This window comes from Nelusetta ayraudi, unplaced genomic scaffold (genome assembly GCF_046127955.1).
Source record: "Nelusetta ayraudi isolate G7.1 ecotype Tasmania unplaced genomic scaffold, CSIRO-AGI_Nayr_v1 ptg000135l, whole genome shotgun sequence".
Taxonomy (NCBI): Eukaryota; Metazoa; Chordata; class Actinopteri; order Tetraodontiformes; family Monacanthidae; genus Nelusetta; species Nelusetta ayraudi.
In genome coordinates, this window is record NW_027466185.1 from 8,025,394 (window position 1) to 8,052,897 (window position 27,504).

The 27,504-nt window shown below is 49.1% G+C and overlaps 1 protein-coding gene across 1 annotated transcript; it reads left to right on the forward strand.

The window, feature by feature from the left end:
* Window positions 1-27,504, forward strand: mdfic (MyoD family inhibitor domain containing). The gene is made up of 5 exons (XM_076011396.1): window positions 1-387; window positions 706-918; window positions 3,680-3,778; window positions 20,987-21,259; window positions 27,232-27,504. Exons 2-5 carry the CDS (start codon window positions 825-827, stop codon window positions 27,483-27,485), a joined length of 720 nt encoding a protein of 239 aa, XP_075867511.1. The 5' UTR covers window positions 1-387; window positions 706-824; the 3' UTR covers window positions 27,486-27,504.

A 27,504-nucleotide genomic window follows, 5' to 3' on the forward strand; every position in this document is an offset into this window, starting at 1 on the left:
CCGGAAGTGATGAAAGAAAAAAAAAAAAAAAAAAAAAAAACGTTTGAGACGCGGCGAACCTCCGCGAGGACTCGCCTGGGAGGTTCACGGCCGTCGCGAGCAAGACGACACCGACACACGAGCCCTGTGACACCTGAGGACCGGAGGAGACCGCAGTGTTGGAGAGAGGAGGGGGAGGGAAAAAAGTTGGCCGTTAAAAAGTTTTGCGGAGTTAATAAGAGAGGTGGGGAGAGAGAGAGAGAGCAAGAAAGTTTTTCTTCGGGGGCTGTTGCTTTTCTCACTCGTGCTGCAACAGCTTGAGGAAGGAAGGAAGGAGGAAAGGAAGGAAAGAGGGTCGAACGGGAATAACACATCTGTTTCCAAGCCGCTGGTTGTCATGTTTGTGAGGTAAGTGCGTGTTGTGTTCTCTTTTGCGTTCTTTCCTTTTATTTGGCGCGTCGCCTTCGACTCCCGAAGCGAACAAACGTCGAAACTACGGAAGTTTCAAAAGTTTTTGCGCTTAAAAGCGTGAGAAGCTGCTGGGGAGTTTCCACCCAGTGAGTCTTTTTTTCTCTCTCTCTCTCTCTCCTCCTCCTCCTCCTCTTCTCTCTTCGGCGTCACTTTCACAACGAGATGTGACTCGGCGCGCTCACATTGTGTTTAATCTCACCCGTCATCACGGCGATGACGACGATATTAATAATACGATGACTATGCTTTTCACAGTGAACGCTGATCCTTAAAAAAGCCCCAAGCCTGAAAATAAAGGAGGAGGAGGAGGAGGAGGAGGAGGAGGAGGTGGGAGTTGTGTCGCGTCCGCACACCTATAAAGACACGGCTGTCTCATGTCCAAGGAGACCGGCTGTCATCCGGAAGGGCCAGCCGGGCCGCAGAAGGGCCCCCGGAGAGACACCGGTCCCCTGCCGCCTGCAGCGCAAGGTAAGACCACCCGGCAGCAGGAGGCTCTGCAGTTGGATTCAGGTCGTCCTGGGGGTCCCTGAAGGTCCCCAAGGCGCCTTCATTCAGCCACTCTAGTTGTCTTTCTTTACATTTATGTCCAAACAGTTTTGACATCTAGACAGCAATTATTTTTTTTGCAAGCTTGGAAGTAGCATAAATATATTTATATATAGCTGTATAAATCCAATGTGAATGGGTGCAGAGGTGCTGATTATTGGAGGTGTCTTAAAGGACCCCTTGTGTGGCAAAATAACTGATGTCAAAGAACTCCCCCGAAATGAGGAAAGCCCCCCTCCTGTGCTTGTTTGGCCGGCTCCATTTCACCACCAGCTGCGCGCTGAAACATTAACCCTTTCGTGATGTCACAAAGGGCCCTCTTACTTGGAAGTATGTCATTTGACGCATGTAGTGAAAAGCATACAATCTTTGCCTGGGTAACTTTTGATAAAGTCCTCACCTGCTGTGATGGCGGTGAAACCCCCCTGAAATCTCAGTTTGTGACATCACAAGGGGCTCTGGTGGCCCTCCCATCCCTGGCCAGTTGCGTGACGTCTGCACTCATGTTGCACTCGGTCCAAACATGGAATCAGTAGTCGTGCAAAGCTAAAAATCAAGCATTTTATTTTTATGTTTATTTTATCTTTTAGCGGCTATAAACAGAGGGCTAAATATGCCTTCTTCTTCGTATTAAACGATCCGAGGCCTCTTCATTTGAACCCGGGATTGAAGTGAAAGATCAGGAAAACAGAAAATGGATTCGATGCGTGTCCTTTAAGTCGCGTGTCTAGTTCCCTCCCATCCTTCATCCCTGTGAAATGGCCTCATTTAGGGAACGACATCAGCCTCGTCTTCTCAAATTATAAATCACGTGACTTTTCCTTTATTCTTTGCTGGGATTGGCCAGTATCTCACCACGACGTGTTTTATTTTCCCCCCTCCTCCCCTCAGTAAAGTCTGCAGTAGTGCCCTGGTGACTATTAACAGCAAACCACGGCCAATTATAGTTTTTAATTAACTTTCTAGTTGCCCCCCCCTCAGATTATCGCATGTAAAAATAAGCTCACACACACACACACACACACACACACACACACACACACACACTCTCCTTTTCATTTTCCCCCCTCAAACAAGCAACGGAGCGTTCGCCGCCCTATTTATACCGAGCGTCATTACGGCACTGTCAGAAAATAGCAAAGTAGGACAAAGTAAGCAATCAGCGGGGCGGCCGGATTGCCAATGGATTTTCGCCGGACCTTCAAAAGGAGGCTCGCAGTCGAGGCTGGATTTTCCTCCGTCTCTCCGGGGGGACGGAGCCTGGATGTCCTGAGAATGGAGCCATTTATTAGGAAGTGCAGTCACTAAATACGGCGATAAAAACCCAACAAGAACAACAAAAACACGGTAAACAATCAGTAAACATCGATCGGAGAGGCTTCAGCCCGCCCGGCCCACCTCCATCCGTTACTTCCTCAGAAGCAGCCGCAGGATTCCACCGTGTAACCCGCGTGCAGCGCGGTGGTGGGCAAAAAAAGACGAAAAAAAGAAACAAACCAACCCCCCCCCCAAAAAAAAAACCAAAAAAACCCCAAAAAACCACAACCTGGCACCAAACCAGTGAGTGGAGTCATTGTGGAAAGTTTACTCAGGGAACAAAAGGAGCTGTATGTGAGTCGGCCCTGCGGTTTTGACAGAAACAAGTGGAACCTTGCCTTGTTTTCTTCACCCCGGCTATCAGGCCTCCACCCCCGCTCTTTCTCTTTTGCAATATTATTATTTTTTCTTTGCCCGCATGCTTTCTCAAATTCAGATGAATGCGGCCTTTATGGCCGAGGAAAGAATCTTGGCAGGTAGGAGGCGCAGGGAGGAGGGTGGGGGGGGGAGAAAATGGGATCCAGAGCTCTGGCAGCTCCTTCACCTGAAACCGCTCCGGCGTGTTGTGCAATCGCTCGCCAGCAGCCTGTGCTGTTCTTGGCGCAACAAGTAATAATTGCGAGTAGCCCCTGCGCTGCGGCTGCTCTCTGCAGCCGGAGTCGTCTGCAGCTGCAGCGAGAGTTGCATGGCAGCGCGTAGCACGGCTCGCGCTGACCGTAAATGTTGTTTGTAACACATTCAGAGGATTCTCCGGCGCAACGGTGGCGCTGCTTAGCACGACTCTGCATCAAAAAAAGTGCATTTAGCCCCGTGTTTGCAGCCTCCTGCAGAAAGACTAGGCTTGAGTCTCCTAGGAAAACTGATGCTTTTGTTGCACCTTCTGCATTTGCAACAACGCTGAGCAAAAGAAATGAATGCTTCTCAGAGGGCTGAACCAACAGACAGCTGACTGTGTCTAGCCAGGTGTCTAGCCAGGTTTTTGGTGACCCCTGGTGACATCACTTAGTGCAACCACGGTGCACACAGTTAAAAAAAGCCCCCCAAAAAAAAGAGCATTTGGAAGACTTGGAGATTAAACTTGAACCTTTAACATTAACATTTGTCTAGGTTTTCCTTCATTCTCTCTAAGTATTTTTTTCTTTTCTTTTTTTTTTCTTTTTAATTACTGGCCAGACCAGTGGTCACTGGTCACACCCGTTCTCTAGCAGGCAAAAGTAAAGCAAAGGAAGGGCTCTTTCTCGTTTGTGGGAGTTCACCGCCAGGCTTAGAGACGCATGTTGCTGTTCGACAACACTGGCAAAGTGATTCATTTCCTCCCCCCCCCCCCAAAAAAAAAAGTTTGCTTTAAAAGTTTCTCCCGTCTCAGATGCGAGCCACGGGGGATCTCCGTCTCCGAGGACGCCGACCGCCGCCAAGCAGAGTCGCTTGGCCGAGGAGAAGCCTGATCACCGCGAGCCAGTGAGAAGTAAGTCCCTCCACGACGGGCAAGCAGGTGTTTGATTGCGCCTACCAGTCCGCTCACGGCGGTGCTCTCAGCCAGAATCACAATAGACGCTGCTGCTGCCGTGGAGCGTGGCTTCGCTCTCTCTCCATGCTTGGCTGCTGCTCTCCTGCTCTTTCCAGCCACCTCTGTGCTGGAAGCAGGGAAATCCTGCTTGCGGTTGTGGGCATCGCCCGCCACCCGAACACAAGTTGATTGCATCGAAGCCACAATGTTTAGTTTAGTTTTTCGTCTGTTTTTTTTTTTTTTTTGTTTTGAATGTTTTAACTTAGCTGAACTTTTTCTTCCTCTCCTCTCGTGAACTGACGTCGACCCCTCGAGCTCGGACGGACTCGCGAGGCTCATGTGGCTCTTTTTTAACTAAAGTAAATGAGTTCCTGCACTTTCTGTCCCTATTTAGACACACTCACCGTCTGCTTTACTAGGCACACCTCCGTCTTACCTGCTAGCTAATAAAGTGGCCACTCAGGGACGCTGTTCTGCACACCTTGGTTGCAGTAGTGTTGCAGTCCTCCAGAGTGGTCTTGGTCTCGTCTGGGACTCTGAGGCATTTTTACTCGGTCTCGTCCCGGTCTGGGACAGGACGGATTTGTGATTTTTGATCAAGACCAGTCGAGACTCAGCCAACACCGCAATTACACGATAATAACGGAAAAGAATCCAGCTGGTGGTTTTTCACCCTCTGTTTGTGACACCCAGAGTGACACCCTGCCCCCTTATTCCTAATTTTATGAAGCAAAGCAGTTTTTTTGAAAATGGTTCAAAATAGTTGGCAGTAGTTGGTAAATTATTAAAAGATCCCTTGCTGTTGCTGTTTGAATTTAGATTTAGATTTAGATTTAGAAGCAAACTTGAATTTATAAAAGAAACTGGTCATTTTCTTCTGTTTGGTTGTTGTTTTTCTTTGATATATAAAGTCTTGGTCTTGTCTTGGTCTCGATGCGCTCTAGTCTTGATAAGGTCTTGGTCTGGATTGGTGGTCTTGACGACGACACTAGGTTGTAGCCAGTGGCTCTTTGGCCCTCCGCCTCTTCCTCTGTGGACTCCCACTGATCCGCCCCAATCTGACCTTTGACCCCTGACGGTTTCCCTCCAGCAGGTCGTCTAGCCCTGCGTCTGTGCGACTGAACGCGCTGAGCTGCTGCCGCTTCTGTTTGAGTTAACATGCAAATGAACATTGTTCCTTATGAGCAGTACTGTGTGTGTGTGTGTGCGTGTGTCCGTGTGTGTGCGTGTGTCTGTGTGTGTCCGTGTGTGTGTGTGTGCGTGTGTGTGTGTGAGAGCTAGTGAGCGAGACCTGTGCGAGGCCTTCCTGAGGGAGCTTTCCTGCAAAACGGCTCCTTGGCATTGAACCTCTCGCCTCGTTAGCATGAATGATGGGGTCCGGCTGCCCCAGCTGACCTGATAATGAGCTATGGATCGCACGTCACGCCACGGAAACCAGCTGAAAGGCCCGCGTCTGTTTACGTGTGTGTGTGTGTGTGTGTGTGTGTGTGTGTGTGTGTGTGTGTGTGTGTGTGCGCAAGGAAGCGCTCGGCGAGGCTAATCGCCGCTTCCGCCGCACATCCGCGCTTGCCATCGACAACAGCAGCTTTCCTTTTGTCCGGGAGGGTCGTTAACTTTTTCCAGGGTGATTGTTGTTTTCTTTCTTTCTTTGTCCGCCGCCTGTTTACCGAGTCCAAATGGATTCAGCTGCGTTTTTCTCTGCATCCCGCGACGACGATCTCTGCGCCGTAATTGATGTCGCCCGCCACCTCATCCTCGGCCCAACGCACACTCACTCTCTCTCTCTCTCCCCATGTGTGTGCCTTGCACACTACACACACCCCTCGTCTGTCTGCCTTCAGGAAAAGCAGGGAAGACGAGACAGGAGTCAGTTTGTGCCCTTTTGCGAGAGTTTACCGCCGGCCTGTTTGCGGCGAAGTCAAACATGGAAAGTCTTACGAGCGGGGAGTCGACCCACTTCTGCCTCAGCCAGGCCTCACTGAGGTTCTGTTTGTAGAGGTGACCAATCAGACGGCTCCGACCCCCCCTCCCCTCCCCCCGCCTCAACCCCCAGTAATAAAGATCCCTCGCCACCGCAGAAACAGGAAATCAATAAGGAATCATCGGCCCGCCTACATCAGGGTCCCAGCTGTTTTTCTCTCTCTTTTTTTCTTTTTTTTTGGTTTCTTTTCCCCTCTTCCTGTCTGGCGGCGGCTGATTTAAAGCTGGCGGACACCGTGTCGACGGCAAAGAGAAAAGCTCTTTGCCACGGTATTAAAGGACGGACCCGTATCCCGTTGCACTGGTTGTGACAGGACGTCTGTTTTAACCGGTGGGCTTGCTGGGAAAACACTAAAACAAACACTGCACGCAATTATTACAGAGAGAAAAGCCAAGCACGAAAAATACAAAAAACAAAATGCTACAAACTGACGACACTGGGAATCCTGATCGAAGAAGAAGAAGAAGAAGAAGAAGAAGAAGAAGAAGAAGAAGAAGAAGAAGAATGCCTATTTGCATAGTACAACAGCATGTGCAGTGCAAATAGAAGAATTAAAGCAAGTGCAAAAAGTTACTGAAAAAGAACTAAAGAAATAAAATACATATACACAAGGTTTTTTTTTTTATAAAGAGCACCTTCTGCTTTTAATCTGCTGCGACTGTAAGTTTTCTAAAATCGAGGAGGAAAAAAGAAAAAAGTGAACCCCCCCACCCAAAAAAAGAGAGAAAAACACACACACACACACACTCACACACACACGGTCCAATTCTCTCGTCCCTGTGAAGCGGTTGTCAGCGAGCGCCTCCTCTGCGGCTCCGCCATCCCTCCCGGGGGTGCGTGGGGGGGGCAGACATTCCTCCAGAGACCGTCCTGGGTTTCCCAGCAGCCGATATCTTCAGCAAACAGGGCGCTGCGGCTCTCCAGGCTCCGCCGGACGAGCAAATTGCCCGCCAGCCGGCGACGGGTTTTTCCGGGAGTCGAATCGCAGCATTATTCCCCGGGATTGTCAATTTCCCTTTTTTCTTCTTCTTCTTCTTCTTTTCCACCCTTTCTTCTCCTACTTTGCCCCCCGAAACGCTTCCCCCCGTTTGATAAAAAGCTCCTGGAGAAAACGGCTTATTTATTATTTTTTCTCTCTTTAATCTCTGTGAAATTCTGACTTAAGAAATGAAGGTCAAATGACATGGCGCCCTCTTCTTTTTTCGGAGGGGGGCGGGGCAAGGAGATTTCCGTCTGGCCTTTGTGTAAATCCCTGATTGGGCCCTTCCAGCGGCGCACCTTCAAGGTTAGCGACGGCGCGACGGTCTGACCTTTTTGGAAGTGAATTTGTGACCCTCCGAATAAAAGCTGCTGAAAGGGGGAAGTGCTTAAAGATCCCACTTTAAACGCATCTGCCACTTTTACGTCTTTATCCCCCCCCCCCCGGGACTCCCAACGGAACCGCCTTGCACGGGAGCTCGTCCGAGAAGCTCCACTCATTTTCAGAACAGCATATTTAGCCCTCTGTTTGCCGCCTCCTGTAAAACAAAAGAAAATCTGCTGGCTAAAACCGACTCTTTGTTGGACCGAATCTGAGGCCTGTGAGTTCCTAGGTGTGTGGTTGCTAACACGGTTGCCCTTTGTGACATCACAGAGGGCCCGCTCTCTGAACAACTTTGAAACAGACATTCGGTGTGTAGTTACGCTTCAACAATAGATTTGTTTCATTACGTCACATTGTTCTCATAAGCTGATGTCACAGCTGAGACTGATTTTTTTCCCCTTTTATTTGGTTTAGATTTTTCTTTTGGGACCTTCCGCATGTTTGGAACAGGGCCCAAGACAAAGGTGGTCTGTGAGATCTCGCGCTGCAAGAAAACACGGCAGGTCGATGCACACAAACCATGAAGCGTTTTGACGCCTGACAGCTGGAGGAGTTCTCCTCAGATGAAACAAAAGGGCAAGTGCCTCCCCCTCCCCCTCCTCTCCCTCCCCCTCCTTCCCCTTCCACCCCCTCCCACTCCCCATCATTGCCGTCATCATCCCTGAAATGTGTTAGCCGCCCGAGCTCTGCATCAACATTCCCGGCCCGTCGCCCGCCGCCTCATGTATATTCCAAAAGACTTTAAGACTTTTTAACCTCAACGCCAGTTTTTCTTTTCTCCCCCGGAATGTTTTTTTTTTCTTTCTTCTCCTCCTCCTCCTTCCTCTTCTTCTTCATCTTCTCCTCCTCCTTCTTCTTCTTCTTCTTCTTCTTATTCCTCCGCCCTCTCCCTTTGCTATAAGAAGTGCACGGTGATTGTTGTTATGCAAGATTCGTATCTTTATTGTAGTCCTCAGAGGCCCTCCCCGGTTGAAACGACGTGTCTAAAGCTCAGGCCTATTATAAACCCAGCCGTAATTTTCAAGTGATTACTTACCAGTGGGTCATGGAATCAAAAACTGTATAAATAGGGTGAAATGCTAGCGTCGGGGTTGATTAAAATGGCCATTGTAATTCTACCTCTGTTGTAATTATTTTCTCATTGTCTTGGTGCAGATAGATTTCATATGGGAAATTTCAAGTGGGTTAATTAGCATATTTTACCCAAAGTGCCTGCTCCTATTCACAAGAACCCCCCCCCCCCCCCCCCTTCCCATCTTTCCCAGATATTCAAAATACTTGAGCCCAATGATTAGATATGCACGCCTTAATTCGCAGACCACCGTCCTTTTAAGTAGGCACGTATAGATCTTGATTGTGGAGGATTGTGAGCGTTTTTCTTTCAAAGTTTGGACATCGGGGGGGCAACGAGTCGTCCGAGTTGTTTTAACACCGGACCGGTTCTGTGTTTGGGAGAAGGGTGTCTGAAGGTACTTTTGCCAATATTCACAAATCTGTATTTTTATCGCATTTGTGAGCAAAACTTTCCATTAAGTTGTCAAACACTTCTTGCTTCATTATCGCACAATAAACCACTTTTTTGAGTTGGGTGCAGTTGATTTGTACTCAGACAGCCAACATTTCGCACTACTTCACGTTGAATATGAGAGAAATATTCACGTTGTAAAATAGTCTATAGCCTTGCAGTTGCAACTCCCCACCAGTAGGGACTTTTGCACTTAATATGATGCAAAAGTAGCACGTCTGACGTGTGTAAACTCATGTGCAGAGCTGAGATACCTTGATCAACTTCTTGCTAGTTTCTGTGAGATTTCCCAACATCACGATGGGATTACAGACTGTTGTTAGACGTGCAAAGCTGAACTGGCAACTTGGCAATCGTCCCGGGGTGCGTTGACCCGTTTCGTCAGGTGCTGCCTTCAAATCTTGTTTGCAAGGCGGCCGTCGAGTCTTTGACTGACATGGGGAGGGGGAGGAGGGGAAAGGTGGCGGTGGTGGTGGTGGGGGGGTGGGGGGGTGGGTGAGATGAGAGCGGTGCAGAGGGGATTACCGGGCCTCTAACAGGGGGGTTTGGCTCCAACATTAAGGTTAAAACCCTTTTTCTATTACCCAGATCTCTGGCGGTGTCACCCCCCCCCCCCCCCCCCCCCCGACCCCTCGCTTGTTTGCAGGTTCACTGCCTCTGCAACCGGGTCACCCCGCCGGGCCCCTGGTGATCAGCCGAGGGTGACCGGACTCGCAGAAGGCGACGGTGGCAATAGACTCCCCGCCTCCTCCACCAAGCCCACCTCCTCCCAGCCGGGCCTGGAAATCGATCCAGGCGTCTCTGTGTTTAAGCAGCCACTCAGAGGCAGACAAGGCCCCTCCCTCCCTCCCTCTGTCCCTCCCTCCGTCCATCCCTCCCTCCCTCCCTCTGTCCCTCCCTCCGTCCCTCCCTCCGTCCCTCCCTCCGCCCATCCCTCCGTCCCGCCAGCTGATCTCCGGGGCTTTACGCCGCTGATTGGCGACCCACCCCAGCGCCAACGTGAGGCGCTGACCCGCGCCTGTCCCATTAGCGGGGGGGTTAATGCCCAGATTGATACGGAGCAAATAGAGGAACTGGACGTTGGGAGAGGGGTGGGGGGGGCGTTTTTGATGGAGTGCCGATCCACTGGCTGACCTGGAGTCGCTGGCTCAGTAGCTCTCACGCTTCCAGCTTGCGTTGGGTTTTTTCCCGGATTTGCAGCGGAAGTGTTTGTTTTATTTTATTTTTCAGGCTACAGTCCTACGCGCTTCTTCGACTTCTTCCTTCTTTTTCTATGAATGTGCACGCGTGCCTTCTTGCATATTTTTGCATGGAAGCAGCCGTTCGCGCGCCCGCCGTGTGAATTTCAAAACGAGCTTTGAGTTTCCTGTGGAATTTCTGCTTCAGCGGTGTTGTTTTTTTGTTTTTTTTTGTCTTTCATGAAAGCTGCAGGAATTTTTGAGTCATCCATGTAACTGAAACTGAAAATGCCCCCCCCCAAAAAAAAAACCTCCCCTCCTCTTTCTCCGGCTCCACTGCTGCTCCAGGTTTGCTGCTTCAGTGTGGAGAGGGTGGAGCAGCAGGGTTTTTTTTTTTCTTTTTTTTTTTTGGGTTGGAGGGTGGGGAGGGGAGAGGAGGGTGGGGGTGGAGGGTGTGGAGCCTGGCAGCTCCCTCAGGCCTCCTCTGAGTCACGTCATAATTGATCTCTCTAGAAATTGTGGCAGCTTTCGCCGGCCAAAGTCCAAAATGCGTGTGAGATGTGCAGCTCTCTTTCTTTCTTTTCCTCTCCTTTTGAGAAGAAGATGCTGCACTTGGCTGCTCCCCCTCCACCCCCCACACGCTCACACGCACACACACACACTCACTCACTTTCTCGGAAGGGAGAGAGAGAGTACGGAGTCTAGTTCATATCAGAGACGAGGGGAGGGAACGAGGTGGCGTTCAGTTGAGCGTCGCTCCTCACAATTTGTCTCCTGAACAAAGTGGCATCGCCGCTGATTTAGTGGAGAGTCGAGCATCTTAAGCACAATGATCTGTTTTGGAAATCAAAGTGTAGTTCATGACCTTCCTTCCTTCCCAACACCTCACCTCACTTCCTTCCTTCCTTCCTTCCTTCCCAACACCTCACCTCACTTCCTTCCTTCCTTCCTTCCCAACGCCTCACCTCACTTCCTTCCTTCCTTCCTTCCCAACGCCTCACCTCACTTCCTACCTTCCTTCCTTCCTTCCTTCCTTTCTCCTTTCTTCCTTCCTTCCTTCCTTCCTTCCTTCCTTCCTTCCTTCCTTCCTTCCCAACACCTCACTTCCTACCTTCCTTCCTTCCCTCCTTCCTTTCTCCTTTCTCCTTTCTTCCTTCCTTCCATCTTTCCTTCCTTCCTTCCTTCCCAACACCTCACTTCCTTTCTTCCTTCCTTCCTTCCCTCCCAACATCTCACTTCCTTCCTTCCTTCCTTCCTTTCTTCCTTCCTTCCTTCCTTCCTCACTTCCTTTCTTCCTTCCTTCCTTCCTTCCTCACTTCCTTCCTTCCTTCCTTCCTTCCTTCCCAACACCTCACTTCCTTCCTTCCTTCCTTCCTTCCTTCCTTCCCAACACCTCACTTCCTTCCTTCCTTCCTTCCCTCCAAACACCTCACTTCCTTTCTTCCTTTTTTCATTCCCTCCTTTCTTCCTTTTTTCCTTCCCAACACCTCACTTCCTTCTTTCCTTCCTTCCTACCACCTCGCTTCACCATCACCAAGCAAAGCCAACTCGTCTTTCAAGTTGCCTTCCGCTGCTGCCAAATGTAATTAAGCAGAACAATTTCCCCCACTGCCCCCCCGCTCAATCAGCAAACAATTTGAAACCAGTGAGTCCCTGATTCCCCCTGCTACCTCTTTCTGCGTCGGCTTTGGCGAGCCTGAGGTGGCTTCCTCGCTGCCTCGTTTCATCTTGTACCAGGTGGCAGGAAGCCAAAATTAGAAAACAAAAAACAAAAGCACACAGTGAGTTAAAGCCAACCTGGATCAGAAAAATGTATATAAGAAAGCGATGCTTCCCGCTTAAATGAGATGCTACTCGACGTGATCAGCCTTGACGGGTGAAGACATGCTAATGGAGTTTCTGTTGCAGGCTAACCACCACCACCACCACCACCACCAGCCAACCTCCCCCATTTGCGCGGAGGTTGTCACTCGGGTTTTGACGAGGACCCGGCATCGGGGGGGCAGGGGGAGGAGGCAGGTAATTTAGCTGTCGGCGGCGGCGGCGGCCATCATCATGGTTTAATCTTGGATAAATAGGAAAACATTGCCGGAGCTGACAGGGCTCCCCGGGATGGGCCGCCCAGACCGGCCCGCGCCAGGCCACGATTGACACCTCCGTCAGCTCGTCCACCTGCTGTTCAAACGCAAACGACGCCCACTTCCTCCCCGCTTCCCCCACCCCAGCACCCTCCCCCCTCTAAGTCTAATTTCCTAATCAAACGCAGCTCCCCGCTCTGCCGGCTTGGACACGGCTAATTTGCTCCGGGTTTCGCTGCCCCCTGATATACGCATCATATCGATGCTAATCGCAGCCGCTGTTTTCTTTCCCTCTCCCCCCTCTTTTTTTTTCCCTTTTTGTTGTCGGGTAAGGGTTCCGAGGGGGAGGGGGGTGATCCCCGAGTCGCTCGTCTGTTTCCCCCGTTCCGACGCATCCTCGCAGACAATAAAGGAAGTCCTTGTCCCCCCAGTTCGGAAGGTCAAACGGGCAAGCGAGGCTTTGATATGCCGAAGGAAAATTTCAATCAGAAGCCTTTTGTAATAACATTCATTGTGCGACTTTTTTTTCTTCTCCCTCCTTACCTCCCCACCACCCCTCCCCTCCCATCCCCAAACCCCCATCTCTTCCTGCCCGACTCATAATTCCCCTGGTTTTGCGTCTATAAATACGGCCGGGCGAGATGTGTAATTTCTAATGAGAAAATAGATCCCTTTGGATTGAAAAGGCAGAGGGGCCGTTCCGCCGCTGTTTGTTGGGAGGAGAGACGATACCTCGGGCTGTTTTCGGGCGAGGGGGGTGCTGCTGGTAAGAGCGGGCGGCCGAGGTCATTGCACATTTGCAAATTAGCATTTCAATCATGCAGGTACGTGGCCAGCCGAGCAGGAAATATACATGTTTTTTCTTCTACAGTGAGGCTCCGACAAGATAAATAAAAGCCCGGCCGTAGCAGCGTGAACAGACAGCACAGTGGTGCGTCGTTTGTTTAGTCTGTTTTTTTGTTTGTTTTTTTTTTTACATTAGCAGCGTCAAGATGCTTCAGACTTTGTTGTATATTTTAACATTCCTTAAGTTTTAAATCTGAAACTGCGATATCCAAACTTGGTTTCGAAGTGCTCTTTAAATTTCACCAGATTCCCTTTACGAGAGGTAAAAGGCAGAGAAAAAGCAGAAGAAGACAATCTCTAAACGGCGGCCGCCAAACGCTAATCTCGTTAGCTCGGACGCTGCTGTGGTGGCGGTTTTGTCAGCAAGGTTTTGCCTTTTTAAAGTTCTGCTTTGCTTCAGTCTGAACGGACTAATAAACGGTTTGGCAGCAGTTTGGTCAGAATTAAAAGAATAACTCGTGCAGCTAACTTTCCACCTCGGGCCGACAGGAAGTCTTGAACTGTTTTTCTTGGTTACACGGAACCGCTGGGAACAAATTGAAACAGTGTAGTACCGACGCCAGGCCTGGTTTGGTGCCGCAATCGTACTCCCTGAAGGCGGATGAAGAAGAAGAAGAAGAAGAACACCTGAAGCACGCCGTGTTCCAAGAAGCAGGAGGTTGCTAACAACATTAGCACCACTGAGAACAGAAAGAAAAAATCTCTTGTGAAAAGACTGTGTGGAGAATCCACAGAGTTGAACTTCTGCTTCGAGTTATTTTAAAACACAAAGCCCTAAAAAAATCCATGTTAAGGTTGACTGTGCAACGTGCCAGTAAAGATTTGCTAACGTTTTTGTCGTTTAGCTTTCCTGTCACAATATCTCACGCTGCCCAGTCAAAAGAAAATAAACAGAACAACAAAACAAGATGTTTGCAAATCGCCTTCATTGTTTTCATTTTCACTTTGCACACTATCCACAATTGACGCACGAGCACCGTGTGTTGTTGTTCACAACTGTTTGCGGTTTGTTGTAGTGGAGGTTAATGGGAAGACTGCAGGCTGGTCATTAGTAGCAGTAACAAGTCTGTTGCCTGACACCGCTGTTGTTTTGAGTGGTTTGGTTGCAAGGCGGAGGAGAGGGCGGGTTTTCAGAGCGGTGACATCAGCGTTTTCTAAAAAGGTCGGATTCGGTGTTTACACAAAGCCGGGCAAAGTGGTGTTTTCAAGCATACAGTAGCCCTCCTGAGGAGCCTTTTTCAAAAAGTGCGCTTTCAGCAAAAACGCCGGCTTCGTGGAAACGCCGGGCCGAACCGCCTAAATATTTCTGCGTTTTCAGAGAGACCTCGTCCTCGTGTAAACGGGGCCTGAGCGTCCTCTCCCCTTCACAAATGCCTCCTGTGGGCTCTCGTCAAATAAGTTCAAAGGATTGGAGAAAGCGTCACCTCCTTTCCCGCTTCTTCCGCCTTTGAATTGCAAAAAAAAAAAAAATAACCCAGAAGGTTGCGCTGCGGCGCCCCATTAGGAGATGAACACAAGATTTGGGCGGCCCGGGTGTTTATCCGGCTGAGGCGACGAGGCGTTGGAGTGTGTGCTCTGTCTGACGGACGTCCTAATAAGCCCAGACAAACAGCTTCTCCCCACCCTCCCTCCCTCCCTGCACCCCCACCCCCATGCACACTTTTTGAACCTCCGTCTCGGGGGTATTAATATTAAAAAGGAGGCTTCAGAGCTTCGGGAACACGGCGGTGAGGCAACTCTGGGGCCTTCACTTGCAGCTAGCGGCGGAGGCGGCGGCGCCGGCGTGCGTTGCGCAAATGAGAATCTCGCCGCTGCCCCGTTTGACCTTTCCCCCCCGTTACATTTCATTCATATTCTTGTTTGTACCGCTGCGTTTGAGTTGACATGCATACATGCATATTGCTCCCAGGTAGGCCTCGCCTGTGTGTGTGTGTGTGTGTGTGTGTGTGTGTGTGTGTGTGTGTGTGTGTGTGTGTGTGCACGAGAAAGAGATAAAGAGAGATCCGGTAGGCTTCTAACACACACATACATACGTGCACGTGCACGGAAAGGCACACACACACACACACATAGATATATGTCTCTCTCTCTCTCTCTCTCTCTCTCTCTCTCTCTATATATATATATATATATATATATATATATATGAATTCTTCCCCTTTTGTCTTCGTCTTTTGGGTGCAATTTCCCCGCTCCCTCCTGCAGGACCTATTTTCCGTGACACAAACGGAGGTGTTTATGTGCTCGCTTTTTACATATGGAGCGATCCCACCGCCGCCACCGCCGCTGTGGCGTCGGTCTCCAGGCACTCCGGGGGCGCCGGCGCCCGCCGTCCCTGTGTGGCGCCGCCGCTGAAGACTCGGTGACAAATGGCAATTATATTTGTGTGTTCTTCATGAATCCATCAAACACTGGCCTTTTTAAAAATGCTCCCCAGATAGTTGCGGCTGTCAGGCTGGCGGAGTAGCGGGGACCAAATTGGGATGCTGCTTAGACAGTCAAGAAGCACTCACCCCTCTGGTTTCCCCTGTGATGTGTGTGACAGCGTGTGTAGCGCAGAGACCATGTTTTATTCAGCTACAAATGCACACTCTCAACAGTTGTTGATGTACTAGGAATGGTCCCATTAAAGAGTGCGTGTGTGTGTGTGTGTGTGTGTGTGTGTGTGTGTGTGTGTGTGTGTGTGTGTGTGTGTGTGTGTGTGTGTGTGTGTGTGTGTGTGTGTGTGTGTGTGTGCATCCGATGGTTGTTCCCGGAGAACACATTGTGCGACTGCAGCCTCTCAGCTTGTGTGCACGCTGATCACTCAGGACAACGGCCTCCCAGGACCGGCTGGTGTCACTGCTCCTACTGGCTTTTTCCTCAAACTGCCACCGGAAGCTCCCCCCCCCCATCAAGGTTTAATGCTGCTTGTGTGTCTGTGTGTGTCTGTCTGTGTGTGTGTGTTTGTGTCCCCCCCCCCATCTTTTCCTTGTTCTTTCCCAGTCACCTGTTCAGACCCGTCGTGACTCGGCACGCACTGGCGTTTATAGGCTGCCATTAAGATTTGATGGCAGCCGGCTCTCTGTGAAACGGAGGAGGCGCCGCTGACGCTCAGCAAATTAGCATTGAAATTACAGTAAGGAAAAAAAAAATCCTCTTATTTTGTTCCCCCCTCTGTGGTCACATGTTTTTCGCTCAACTCACAGCTGGTTTCCACAAAGGTCACGACAGCAAGGCGCTGCTTATTATTGTTATTACCATTTGCTGCTAATTTGCATTTTCCTTCAGATGATTTGTTTTGTTTTGTTTGTTATTAATCTTCTTCCAATTTCATCTTGTTTTATTCCTGTCTTCAAGTCACCAAACAAAGATCTGCGCTTGCACACGCCGCTCTTATTTCCATCCTGGGATTTTTTTTTCCTTTTTTTCTTTTTTGTTAATTTGCAGAATCTTGAGGTGACGGCGGGAGTTTGTTTTAATGGCGTCTCTCCAAACATGCCGCTGTGCGATGTGGCAGGTGCGGCTGCAAACACAGGCCAAAATGCCCCGGCGGGCAGCGGGGGGGAGGGAACTCTTTCTACAAACCATTTTCGCTCCGTGTAAAATTCTCACTTTTGGGACGCCGCCGACCTGGAAGGAAACAGGAGGACTCCAGGGCGCCCCCTGGAGGACGACGCTCCACTCAAACAACTTCTTGCACAAAAAGAAGCTTTTTCTGAAAATTATTCAGGACATAGGTGTCAAATTTTGGCCTGCGGGCCAAGTTTGACCCACAGTGGAATTATATTTGGCCCGTGAGGCCAAAGCAAAATCACAGCTAGAGCTTACCTGCTGGTGTTGTACTGCACATGTGCCGCTAACACTACAAATCCCAGAATGCTCCGCTGCTATTTTGGTGCATCAATCAGGACAGGACATTCATTGAAGGATATGAGTTTTTCTTAACTGGTTTATTGTTATTTTATTTTTAGATGTATTATTAGCCCGTGGAAAAAGGTTACTGTTGAAAATTACAGCCTAGACCAGGGGTGTTTGACACCCCTGGTCTAGGCTGAAAGAAGCGGCCACACCAGTATAGGTCAAAATAACCCCCACACACACACAACAGAAAGCGCTGGGCTGGGATACGAAAGCTTTCATTTGTCGTATAAATAGCTGTTGAGGAAACGGCCACATGAAAGGCTGAGCTCATGACTGGGGCCCCAGAGTTCCAGAGTTCCAGGCCGCTGCCGAGGAGAGAAAATGTGCCTCGGTGGCAGCTTCCTGGCCAGGGCCTGGCTACCCCCCCCCCCCCTCTTCCCACACACACACCCTCCCTTCCCCACCCCTAACCCCTCCTCCCCCCTCCTTCTTCTTTTTTTTTTTTATTTTTAACCGAGGCGAAACGCACGGGCGACAGTGACGGATGGACGCGGAGGGGTAATATTCATAATCATTGATCACGGTAATGATAACGGCCGCCAGAGGTGGCAGTGACAGACTCCGGCGGTCGGCGAGACGGATGAAGATGTAATGAGAGAGAGAGAGAGAGAGAGAGAGAGAGAGAGAGAGAGAGAGAGAGAGAGAGAGAGAGAGAGAGAGAGAGAGAGAGAGAGAGAGACACGACCGGGCCTGATGGAAGATTTCAAGAAAGAAAAATCAAGAAGTGTTGATACCCAGAAACCTTTGTGTATTTATTTGAAACAACTCTATCCGCTATTGGTCACCGATGAGTTGAGCAACACTGATTCATATATGCACGTGTTTGTCTTGATTTCCCTGCATTTGTTAAAAAGGATCAAATTGAGGCTTTCTGGCTCATTCAACTCCAGGTTTCCTATCCAGCCTTCCTATTGGCTCGTATGAAATGAGGCTTCCTGCTGGCTGTTTTAAATCCACCCACCCATCCATACGTTTCCAATACCCGCTATTAAATCGAGGCCTCCACATTGACCTGTATGAAGCGTGGCTTCCTATGGACTGTTTCCAATCAAGGCTTCTTATTGGCCATTTCGTATCAAGGCTTGAGACAATCACTTGAAGTTGATTACTTGACTGTAGCCCCTTCCTTGTAGGAACCAGGACCGTTTGTGTTGTGCTGGGTGTCCCTCATGCATATACCTCGACTTTAAAATGAAAATGGTTCATCTAAACAAATCCAACAGTATTTAATCATCTAAGTCTTGTCTGTCTTATACAAACATTTTCCACCACCAATTTTGTTTTTGTAATTTTGGAGCTTTAAAAAGTTTTTTTTTTTTTTAACATATTGAAAATGTGCACTTGCGGTTTATTTTACTTTATGAAATGTATGTCTTGAAGAGACAAACGTGGGTTTTGGTCCCATGTCTCTACGACCTTCCTATTAGCCACTTGGAATTCAAGTGTTATGAAAGCCTTACAAATACATGTGGGTCTTTGGCCTTGCTGTAAGATGGTTCATTTCAACCCTCTGCTGGGCTCAGCCCCAAAAAACAAAACAAAACAAAATATTTGTCTGTGTTCGGCCGTCAGAGGTGATGCTGAAGAGCAGGACGTCGGGTCTCCTTGTTAGCAGCCCCCTCTCTCACCTCCTCTCCCCCCTGCTTGCCCTCCACCCCCCTCCTCCCTCCAGTTGCATTGTCATGGGCAGCCTGTGAGGCTTTTTGTCTTTTGGAGAGCAGAAATCCATCAACCTGCTCTTAAGTCCCTGCATAATGAATTCCGCCGCGCGCACGCGACCCGCTTGTCTAATTCCGATCGCGAAGGAAACAACCCCCTCATTCCCCCATACCTCCATCCCCAAAGTCTATATTTGTTTATCCAGGCTGCGTGCAGAAGCCTCAATGAATAGAAGAGGAGCAGGAAAGAAAAAGAAATGAAAAAAATAAACCCAGCGTGTGCTGCTAATTGCTTTGTTTTACATCCACATTCACGTCCGGCCTCTCCCAGGGTGATGTGTTGTTAAAAAGCGCAGGAGCGCTTGTTTCCCACACTCTGCCCCTGACTTGTTAGCCGTAATTGCCCTTGTTGGTGAGCTGGCGGATAGAGAAAACAGAGACGGAAAGAAAAGAAATTACCTCCGACTTTAATAAGTTTCTCCGTTCGGAGGGTGGGAAAAAAACCAACAAAAAATCTGTCTATTTGGGTGGAGGTTCTCGAAAAGCATGTGCGCTGTAACACAAATTCATGTTTTCTAACGTTCAGAGAAATGATAACGAAGTCCATCCTTTACTTCTTGACGGCTTAAAAAAAGCACGTTACTGGGCGCCAGCCTCTTGTGATGACAGCTCTGCCCTCTATTGGGCTCTTTCACACCTGCCTCACTGGTCGAGGGTATCCAGGTTTGTGTGCGCAGGCCACCGTAGTTCACTGGCAAGTGTGGGAGAGGGAGGTCAAAAACATATCCACTTGATGTCGCTATTTCTTCTCAAAATGTCCTTATATTACAGACGTAACCTTTACCTTTAACCTTTAACTGTCCACTGTGCGGCACAACACGCCTCATGCCTTTGTGTATTTTAGCCCTGTTTGTGCATTCCTGTTGTGCTTTACAAGCTGAGCTTGGCTCGCTTTTGACCTTTGACCTCAATCTGTCCCAATGGATAGAAGCCAAGTTAGAAGATGGAAGTTCCACCCGCTGAGATCCAGAGACTTTTTCGTTGGGGGGGGGGTCCAACGTGAAACGCGAAGAACAGAAAAATGCTTATGACGGTTTCTCTTTTCCTTTTCTAATAAGCTGAAATTAGTCGTCGAGGAAAGCACATATTCGGAGATTATCCAGGAAGCGTGGAGTGGTGAGAAACTCCGGCTCCACTTCAAAAGGGGGATGAATAATTCACCGAACTGAGGTAACCTGCGCGAGCAGCGGCGGGGCTCTGATGTGGAGGGGAGGAAGGCGGTGCGGTGAGGAGGAAGTCCCAGTAGAGCTGAATGAGCAGGTGTTCCTCCCGGTTTGATTTGAAAAAAAAAAAAAAAACGAAAAGAAAGAAATGCCACCGCCTTTTTGCTCGGCTCGCATCCTGGGTTGCCTTTATCAGACAGGTCGGCGTCATCTCCCGACTTCTCTGTCGCTGTCGCACATACACACACACACACACACACACACACACACACACACACACACACCTGGAGGAGCAGAGGCCATCTGCGAGGAACTGGGAGATCATTAGCGTAGCAGGCGGCAGCCAGTTTGCGTGCACTCGCTATCATAGGTTCTTGTTCTGTTGCGTTTTCCACTGCGTTTAATCTCCTCGACTGCTCGTCTCAACTCACCTGGGTGCCGCTCCACTCCGACGTGCCCGCCTGCCCGCTAGCTAGGTAGCTAGCTAGGTAGCTAGCGCCGGCTCTTTTGTGAACTTTTCGTGTCGGCCCCCATTTCCTCCGTTTGCGAGGTTCACCCTCGCTATCGATGCCGCCGCCTTCGGGAAAAAGATTTGCTCAGAGCTCGAGATCACAGCGAGGCAAAAAAAGGAGCTTCTTGTGCGCAATCCGAAGGTAATGAAAAGGAGCGGGAAGTGCCGACAAAGTTTCTTGCCCGCTTGTGATGAAGTACAACGGGTTGCCAAACGTTCGCTCTCGTCAGCGGGGAAGGATTTCACGACCGGGAATCTTGGAAATTCTGCAAGTTGGATGTTTCGTGGTTGTGTTTTTAGCCTCTGGAATCCTTTAAAAGCAGAAGTGGCAAGCAACAAAGTGCAAATACTTTGTTGCTGTACTTAAGTAGATTTTTAAGTATTTCTTTTTCAGTCGACTTTTTACTTTTGCTCCCTATGTTAGTGCACAAATATGTGCTTTCTACTCCTTTCATAGGCAAACAGCAAAGCTTTTTGCTTTTGTGTTTGAAAATGTTTCAAAGATACAGATTCTGTGAAAAAAGTGATTCACTCACCATGATAGCTGTTGTTGCTTAAAGTGGAGCTACTTGAACTATGCTGTTCAAGTAGAATGAAAGTTGATTATATTTTGGAGGGAGATTATTTCGGAGTGCCTTGTCTTTGGGCTCACTGCATGTGTAACAGCACGTTTTCAGTGCAAAAATATCAACAAATGCACTGTTTCATTCATTTCACTTTTTACTTTAGTTCATTTCAGACTCTTTACTTTCTTGCTTTCACTTGAGTCATGGAGTTTACTCAACACTGACTTTCACCAAAGCTTCTTTTTACACAAGTGTCCTCCTTTTACAGTGTAAAAGCCTCGAACACGCCCGGCTGTTTATTGAGCATCGCTTTCTTTTCCGTGTCTCTGTCCAGTTCAGCCTCAGCCGGGCGGAGACGGCGGCCCAAACCACGGCAATGGCGTCGGGGTGCCGGCGGCGGCGGCGGCAGCGGCGCTCACGTGCTCGTGCGGGAAGCCTTCAGCCGGCACGGCCACGACGGCCACCATGACGGAGCAACCCAGGAGGCCGCTGCCCGTGTCGCACAAGGTGCAGAGGAAGCTCAAGTCCAGCCTGTCGGTCAACAGCGACACCAGCCGCCGCAGCAAAGGGAGCTCCGCCGACTCCCAGAAGCCCCCGCTGCCCGAGGGTGAGTGCTGCGCCCTTTGGACCAGACACTCGCTTCCAGGCCGACTCACCCGGCTAATCGCTAGCATGCTAACCTGCTAAATCTGCAGCCAATTCTGTGCGGCTAATTCTGCGGTGGCCGTCTGTGGAAGCTTTTTCTGCGGTGATTATTATTGGAGAGAAATGGAGGTGATTGTAAGGAAGTGAGGACAATAACCACTTTAAACATATTTGTTTGAGTCTTTGTAATGTATGAAGATGCAAATTCAGTCCAGAGCTTCAAAGTCTGCTGGAATATCAGGGTTCTGAGCTTTGGACAAAGAATTGTATGGCAAAACTTCACAACAACAAAACAATTGAAACACGGAAGAGAAAATTAGGATTATCACCACTTAGAATAAATAGTTTCAGTCATGAGGCTCCTCGAAATCTAAAATGTGAAGGCAAAGTTAGTCCTGACCTATGAAGTTTGGCTTAATATCACGTTTCTGAGCTTTGACAAAGAATGTAATGCCGAAACTTCACACCAACAAACAACAGAGACACAAAACACTGCAACACAGAGATCACAGGGGGCAACTTTGCTGGATATTAATCTTTTATTATCTTCATTTGTATTGTTTTGTTGACGTTTAAACCCATACTTTGAACAACAGAAACATGCCATTGCGTAAACCACATAGAAAAAAATCTAAATACTTTTAGAACGTCATTCTTTTCATTGACTCGGTTTCCCCCCATGTTTCTGGCAGTTCACATGGAGCAATCATTTGGCGACAATGAAAAGCAATAATCTGGAAAAAAAAAAAAAAAGTACTGTTAATAATAATTTTTTTCTATTTAATTCAAAGATATACACAGAAAATAATCATCCACCTGTCAGTGAATGACTCACTTCAGTGGAAGGAGACCCTTCTGGCTGCCACCAAATTCAAAGAAGATTCCCAATAACAAATTCTTTCCTCCCCTCACCTTTTAATGACACCGGCGTGTGACCCCCGAACCCCCACCCACTCATCACCCCCACCCCCACCCCTTGGTAGTTATCACCCTCGTCGAGCCAAATGACATCTTATCCTGCTTGCCCGCTGCTTTTATTTCCCACCCCGCCCCCCCCAACATCAAGCGGGCGGCGCGGCCAACGCGGAGGGGCCGTCAACTTTTGTCAGGTGCGAAGGCGCGAGGTGAGCTCGGTAATGAAGCCGCTCGGCCAGCCCTCCCTCCCCCCACCACCATCTGGAGATAGGTGTGACTGTCTAACGAGGTCCGTCGGCGGCGGGGTGCCCATTAAGAGGCTGGGCCGCCCTTCCCGGGCCCCTCACGGCCCCTCACACCTCTCCGGGCCACCCGCTTTTTTTTGGGCTCTCTAGGCGGGCGGGGATGCATCCCCACCCGCCTATCACCGCAGATCGCTGCGGCCCCTCATTATCAGGACCTCGGACAGCGTCCGTCCCCCCCCCCCCGATGCGGTGGGTGTTTACGAACATCCGTCCGTGTTTCAAAGGACTTTGAGAGGTTGGATACTCATCCAAATAGAATGGAGAAAAAAAGAAGTAAAATATATATGTGTGTATGTATATGTATAGACGTATGTGTATATATATATTTATATATACACACACACACACACACACATATACAGTATATATGTATGTATATATATGTATGTATATACAGTATATACTGTATGTGTGTGTGTGTGTGTATATATATATCTATTTGCTTTTCTCTCTGATGCTTGAAATAACAACAAAGCTGCCTCCACAATGTAATTTACATGTTTTCAACATCTGAATTGGTGAAAAACAACGCCGACAGGTTGCTGTACATAAATAAATACATAAATAAATAAATAAATAAATAACAGTGTGTATATATATATATATATATATATATATATATATATATATATAACACAACCGCACTCAACAAGTCGGCCTCATTACCGGCTTTTATGTTGCTTATTTGCAGACGCGGGCAGCCCTCAGAATCAATATGTTCGCTCTCGACTGTTTATTTCCCCCCGGAAAACAGCCGAGCGGCGCCGTTTGAATGTTTACACGGATTAACATAATCTGTTTGCCTGTGAAATTAGCCTCCTAAACAGGCCCCCGAACGGCGGGGAATAAAAGGCGAAAGCTAGCAGGGATCCGCTCTGGGGGATTCTGATGCGTTTTGTTTTTTTTCTATTTTTCTCTCTCTCTCTCTCTCTCTCTCTCTCTCTTCTTTTTCTTGGCACGCGCCCGTTGGCACCGGAGCCAATCTGCGATACGTCTTCTGAGAAGGAGGCGTTCGCCTTTCTCTTTCGGCGATGAGGCGGAGCGTCTGTGATCTGGGATGTGTGTGTGTGTGTGTGTTTTTCCTTAATTGTGTGTAATCAGTTAAGGCCTCCGAGCAGCTTTGGGATCATTTAGAGGTTTAAACGTTTGTTACGTAAGAGCGTCCTCGAAGGTTCCCCGCGTCGGTTGCCAGTTTGGCGTGTTTGTTTATCCGCCAGGGACGCGGCTTTGTTTGCGTGGTTAATTAACCCCCACTGTGTGAGGAAAGTGAGCGTTTAGCCCCGTGTTTACAGCCTCCCAGCTAACGTGCTGCGCTTTCGCATCATGCTAGAACTGAGGTTGGGTGTGATCGCCCACGTTCGGAGGGGGAGAGAGGCCTCAGAGGGCGGAGCCAGAGCCCTACTGAAGGTGAAACATGGGGAAGGGATCCCTCCCCCGCTTTGTGACCTCACAAAGGGGGCTTTACGAAAGCATTAGTGAGTCATCTACTTAAAAATGGAAGCTGGGGGATCTTTTATGTTTGCGGGCGTGCAAAGTGTCGGCTCCACTGGGTGACACGTTAAACGGGAGCCACGTCAGTCTGTGCATCGTCTCTGGGAGGACGAGTGTGGGACTCTGCTCTGCTGCTGCCTCTCAGCCGCTTCTGATTTTTTGATTTTGATTTTTGTGCCTTGTGTCCGACTCTTTTGTGTACCTCATCTCTGACCCTCCTCTTCCTCCTCGTCCTCCTCCTCCTCCTCCTCCGCCTCCTCCTCTTCCTCCGCCTCCTCCCACCGCTCCTCTCGCCATGCAGCTTTTGTGTGCGAACCAGACTAATCGCTGGTCGCTGAATTATACATCCAAGTGAATGGCTGATCTATCCGGCTGGCCGGCCGCTGCTTATCGCCCGTGTGCTATGTTTACATCATACTCTGCTGTCTGGCTCTCCACCGTCTGGGTCATTCAGAGCCGTTATTTCCCAGCTGAACTCGGGACTTTTGTCCCGTACGCTTTGATAATACCCACATTTTTATTGCAGAATTAAAAAAAAAACCTAAAAAAGATGTATTGAAAAACACGCAAAAGGACAGAGAGTATGTTCATTCAGCATTTAATAGCAGCCTCGCAATGTGGAAAAAAAAATGCTGTCTGCCGCCAGAACGTCCCCAATCTCGACAACTTTGTGTTTTTTTTCGCTCCTGCTCGATATGTCAAGGAGAGCGAAGTGCAAAGGACCATAGGAACCCTCTTGGTTGGACTTGGTACCTGAAAAACTCTTTAAAATTCTCACAACCAAAAACACGAAATATCGAGTCACTCCAATCACTCTCTCGGTGGCTCCGCCACCGCAGCCGATGCCAACATTAAAACATGCCGCGAGTTTAGTTTTTTTTCTTCTTCTTCTTCTTCCTCCTCCATCAACATGAAATGAAACAGCCGCCCCAAAAAAAACACTCATTTGCAGCATCCCCCGACATCAGATGCTGGCCAGTTAAAGAGTTCATACTCATGCATCTTCCATCGCTGCAGTTCTGGCCTCAGATAAGGATAATAAGATGCATTCAATCTTCAGGCACCATCACGCACGCACGCACACACACACACACACACACACACACACACACACACACACACACGCTCACTCGTTTCATGCTCTCTTCTATATCTTGTTTGTATCACAGTCAGCGAGCTGCTTCTGGTCAGCTCCGCAGCCCTGAGCGCTGCAAAAAAAAAGAGAAAAAAAAAGCTCCACTTTGATTAATCAAACATGAGCATCCAGCCGTCCGCAGCTCGGCTTCCCATGTTGTCCTCCACGCTCTCTCCTCCGTTCGCTTTCCCTCTAACCCAATCAGTAACAGCTCCGTCTGACAGCTCGAGATGGGCTGATGAAAGCCATGCAAATGCGGCCTGTTTGTAATGCTATTTTTTTTTTTTTCCCTCTTCCCTCTTCCCCCCGCCCTCTCCCCCCCGAACGTCCCTCCCCCCACCCACCCCCCTCCCTCCGCATACATCCACATCATGTCTTTTTAACACTCCAAAGCTGCCGGCTGCGGTTCAAAAGGGAGGCGGCTGCGAGCGTTTTTTCCGCACGCCCGGCGCGCTGGGCAGAGTGATATCTAGCGCGACTTAGCTCCGGCGGCTTGATTGATCGCCGGTTTAATTGTGCGCATTTATCTCCCGCTCGTCCGGGAGTCCGCGCTAACAGCCCTCCTCTTGCATTTCTGTCATTTCTGCAAGTTTGGCAACTGACAAGTTTTAAGTGAAGTTTTCATTTTCAAAACGAGCCGCACTCACCGCACTTTAAACCCCACCCAACCCCCCCCCGCTTCCCCCGACACGAAGCTAGGAGACGTGGCTAGCATCTGAAGCTGGCGCGGAGGATCGAGCGGTTGGCCAAGTCCGCACGGTGCATCTCACCTGCATGACTGCTCGAAAGAGTGTGTCAGAGGAGGCTGATTGTTTATCACATGCCACACGTGTCATCAATAGCAGCTGTTGGCTAAAGCTCGGGGCTTCTTGTTGATGTTGGTTTCCAAAGCCAAATCTTGAGATCTCGAGAAAGGCCTCTCAGTGCACTTCATTATTCTACATTAATGTCAAAGTGCATCAGACTACACAACCAGTCAAAAGTTTTGACAAACCTTCTCATGCATTTTTTTTTTTCAATCTTTGCAGCTTTCTACACTGCAGGTAGATATTGAAGACATCAAATATAAGAGCAAGGTATATGTAATTATGCAGCAAAGGAAAAACACGTTAAATAACTCTAGTTATGCTTTTAATGAAAGGGGGCTATTTTGAATATGAATATAATATTTTGAACTTTTATTGTTTCCCAATTAATTCCATATGTGTTCCTACATAGTTTCCATGCCTTCAGTGAGAAGGCACATTTTGTCTGGTAGTGTACGTCAACTGCCACTGCTGCTGCTAGCCTGGCATTCACTTCCTATGTTTCTTTCCTTGTTTTGTGTTTCCTTGCAGCAGTTTCTTTCTGGTTTTATTTGACCGTATGTAAGCTGGTTTGATTACGGATCAGCGGGAAACAAACAACAGTTGAAGAAAAAGATTCCTGTGTCTTTGGAAGTTGACACGAAAGATGATGGCTCAAATCTTGAGCGATTTAGCCGCTGCCCCGAGGTTGCCAACATCCAGAAAGTTCCGCTGGGAGAAATCACATTTATTCCGCCCCCTTCCAAAGTCCGTGTCAAAGCAAAAGAAGCTAATTTGGGCATTCGGAAACAGACGCGCGACGGTTTAATGGGCGTATTGGTAATTTGAGGGGGAGCTGGAACAACATACCGCCGGCCCTGCGACGAGGTTAAATGTTAATCGGAGGTGCGAGCGTCGCCGGCATTCATCCTCCTATTTACCGGGAGAGCCTCTTGGACTTGTGGCTAATCGTCTGCTGCGCGATCAACCTGGCAGTTTGCATAATAATGCCGCAATTATTTAACAGTCCGTTAATCAAAACAGAGGGGGGAGAGGTTGCGGGGTGGTGGTGCGGTTCTTTGAATTTTCTTCTTTTCGGCCGGGTCTCACGTTCTCAGCTTTGCATATTTCTTTTTCTTTTTTTCCCTCCCTGTGACTCCCGCTAACAAACACTTGCCCGCTTTCCTCTGCAAATATCTGTGCCGTGTGCCGCCCTCCGCCGTCCTCGCTGTGTCTTTTGTTTTCACTCAAATTAAAAAAAAAAAAATTCCCTTGAAATTCTTCTCGTTGACATGGACGCCAGACTGCTGCGTCCACTGCATCCTGGCCTGCCTGTCCTGCGAGTTCCTGACGCTGTGCAACATGGTGGCGGCGCAGGCCTCCTGCGGCGCCTGCGGCTCCGAGGCCTGCTGCTGCTGCTGCTGCGGCGCCGACGACCTGGGCGACGACTGCAGCGGCCCCTGCGACATGGACTGCGGCATCATGGACGCCTGCTGCGAGTCCTCGGACTGCCTGGAGATTTGCATGGAGTGCTGCGGCATCTGCTTCCCCACATAGGGGGCGCCGGTGCGGGACA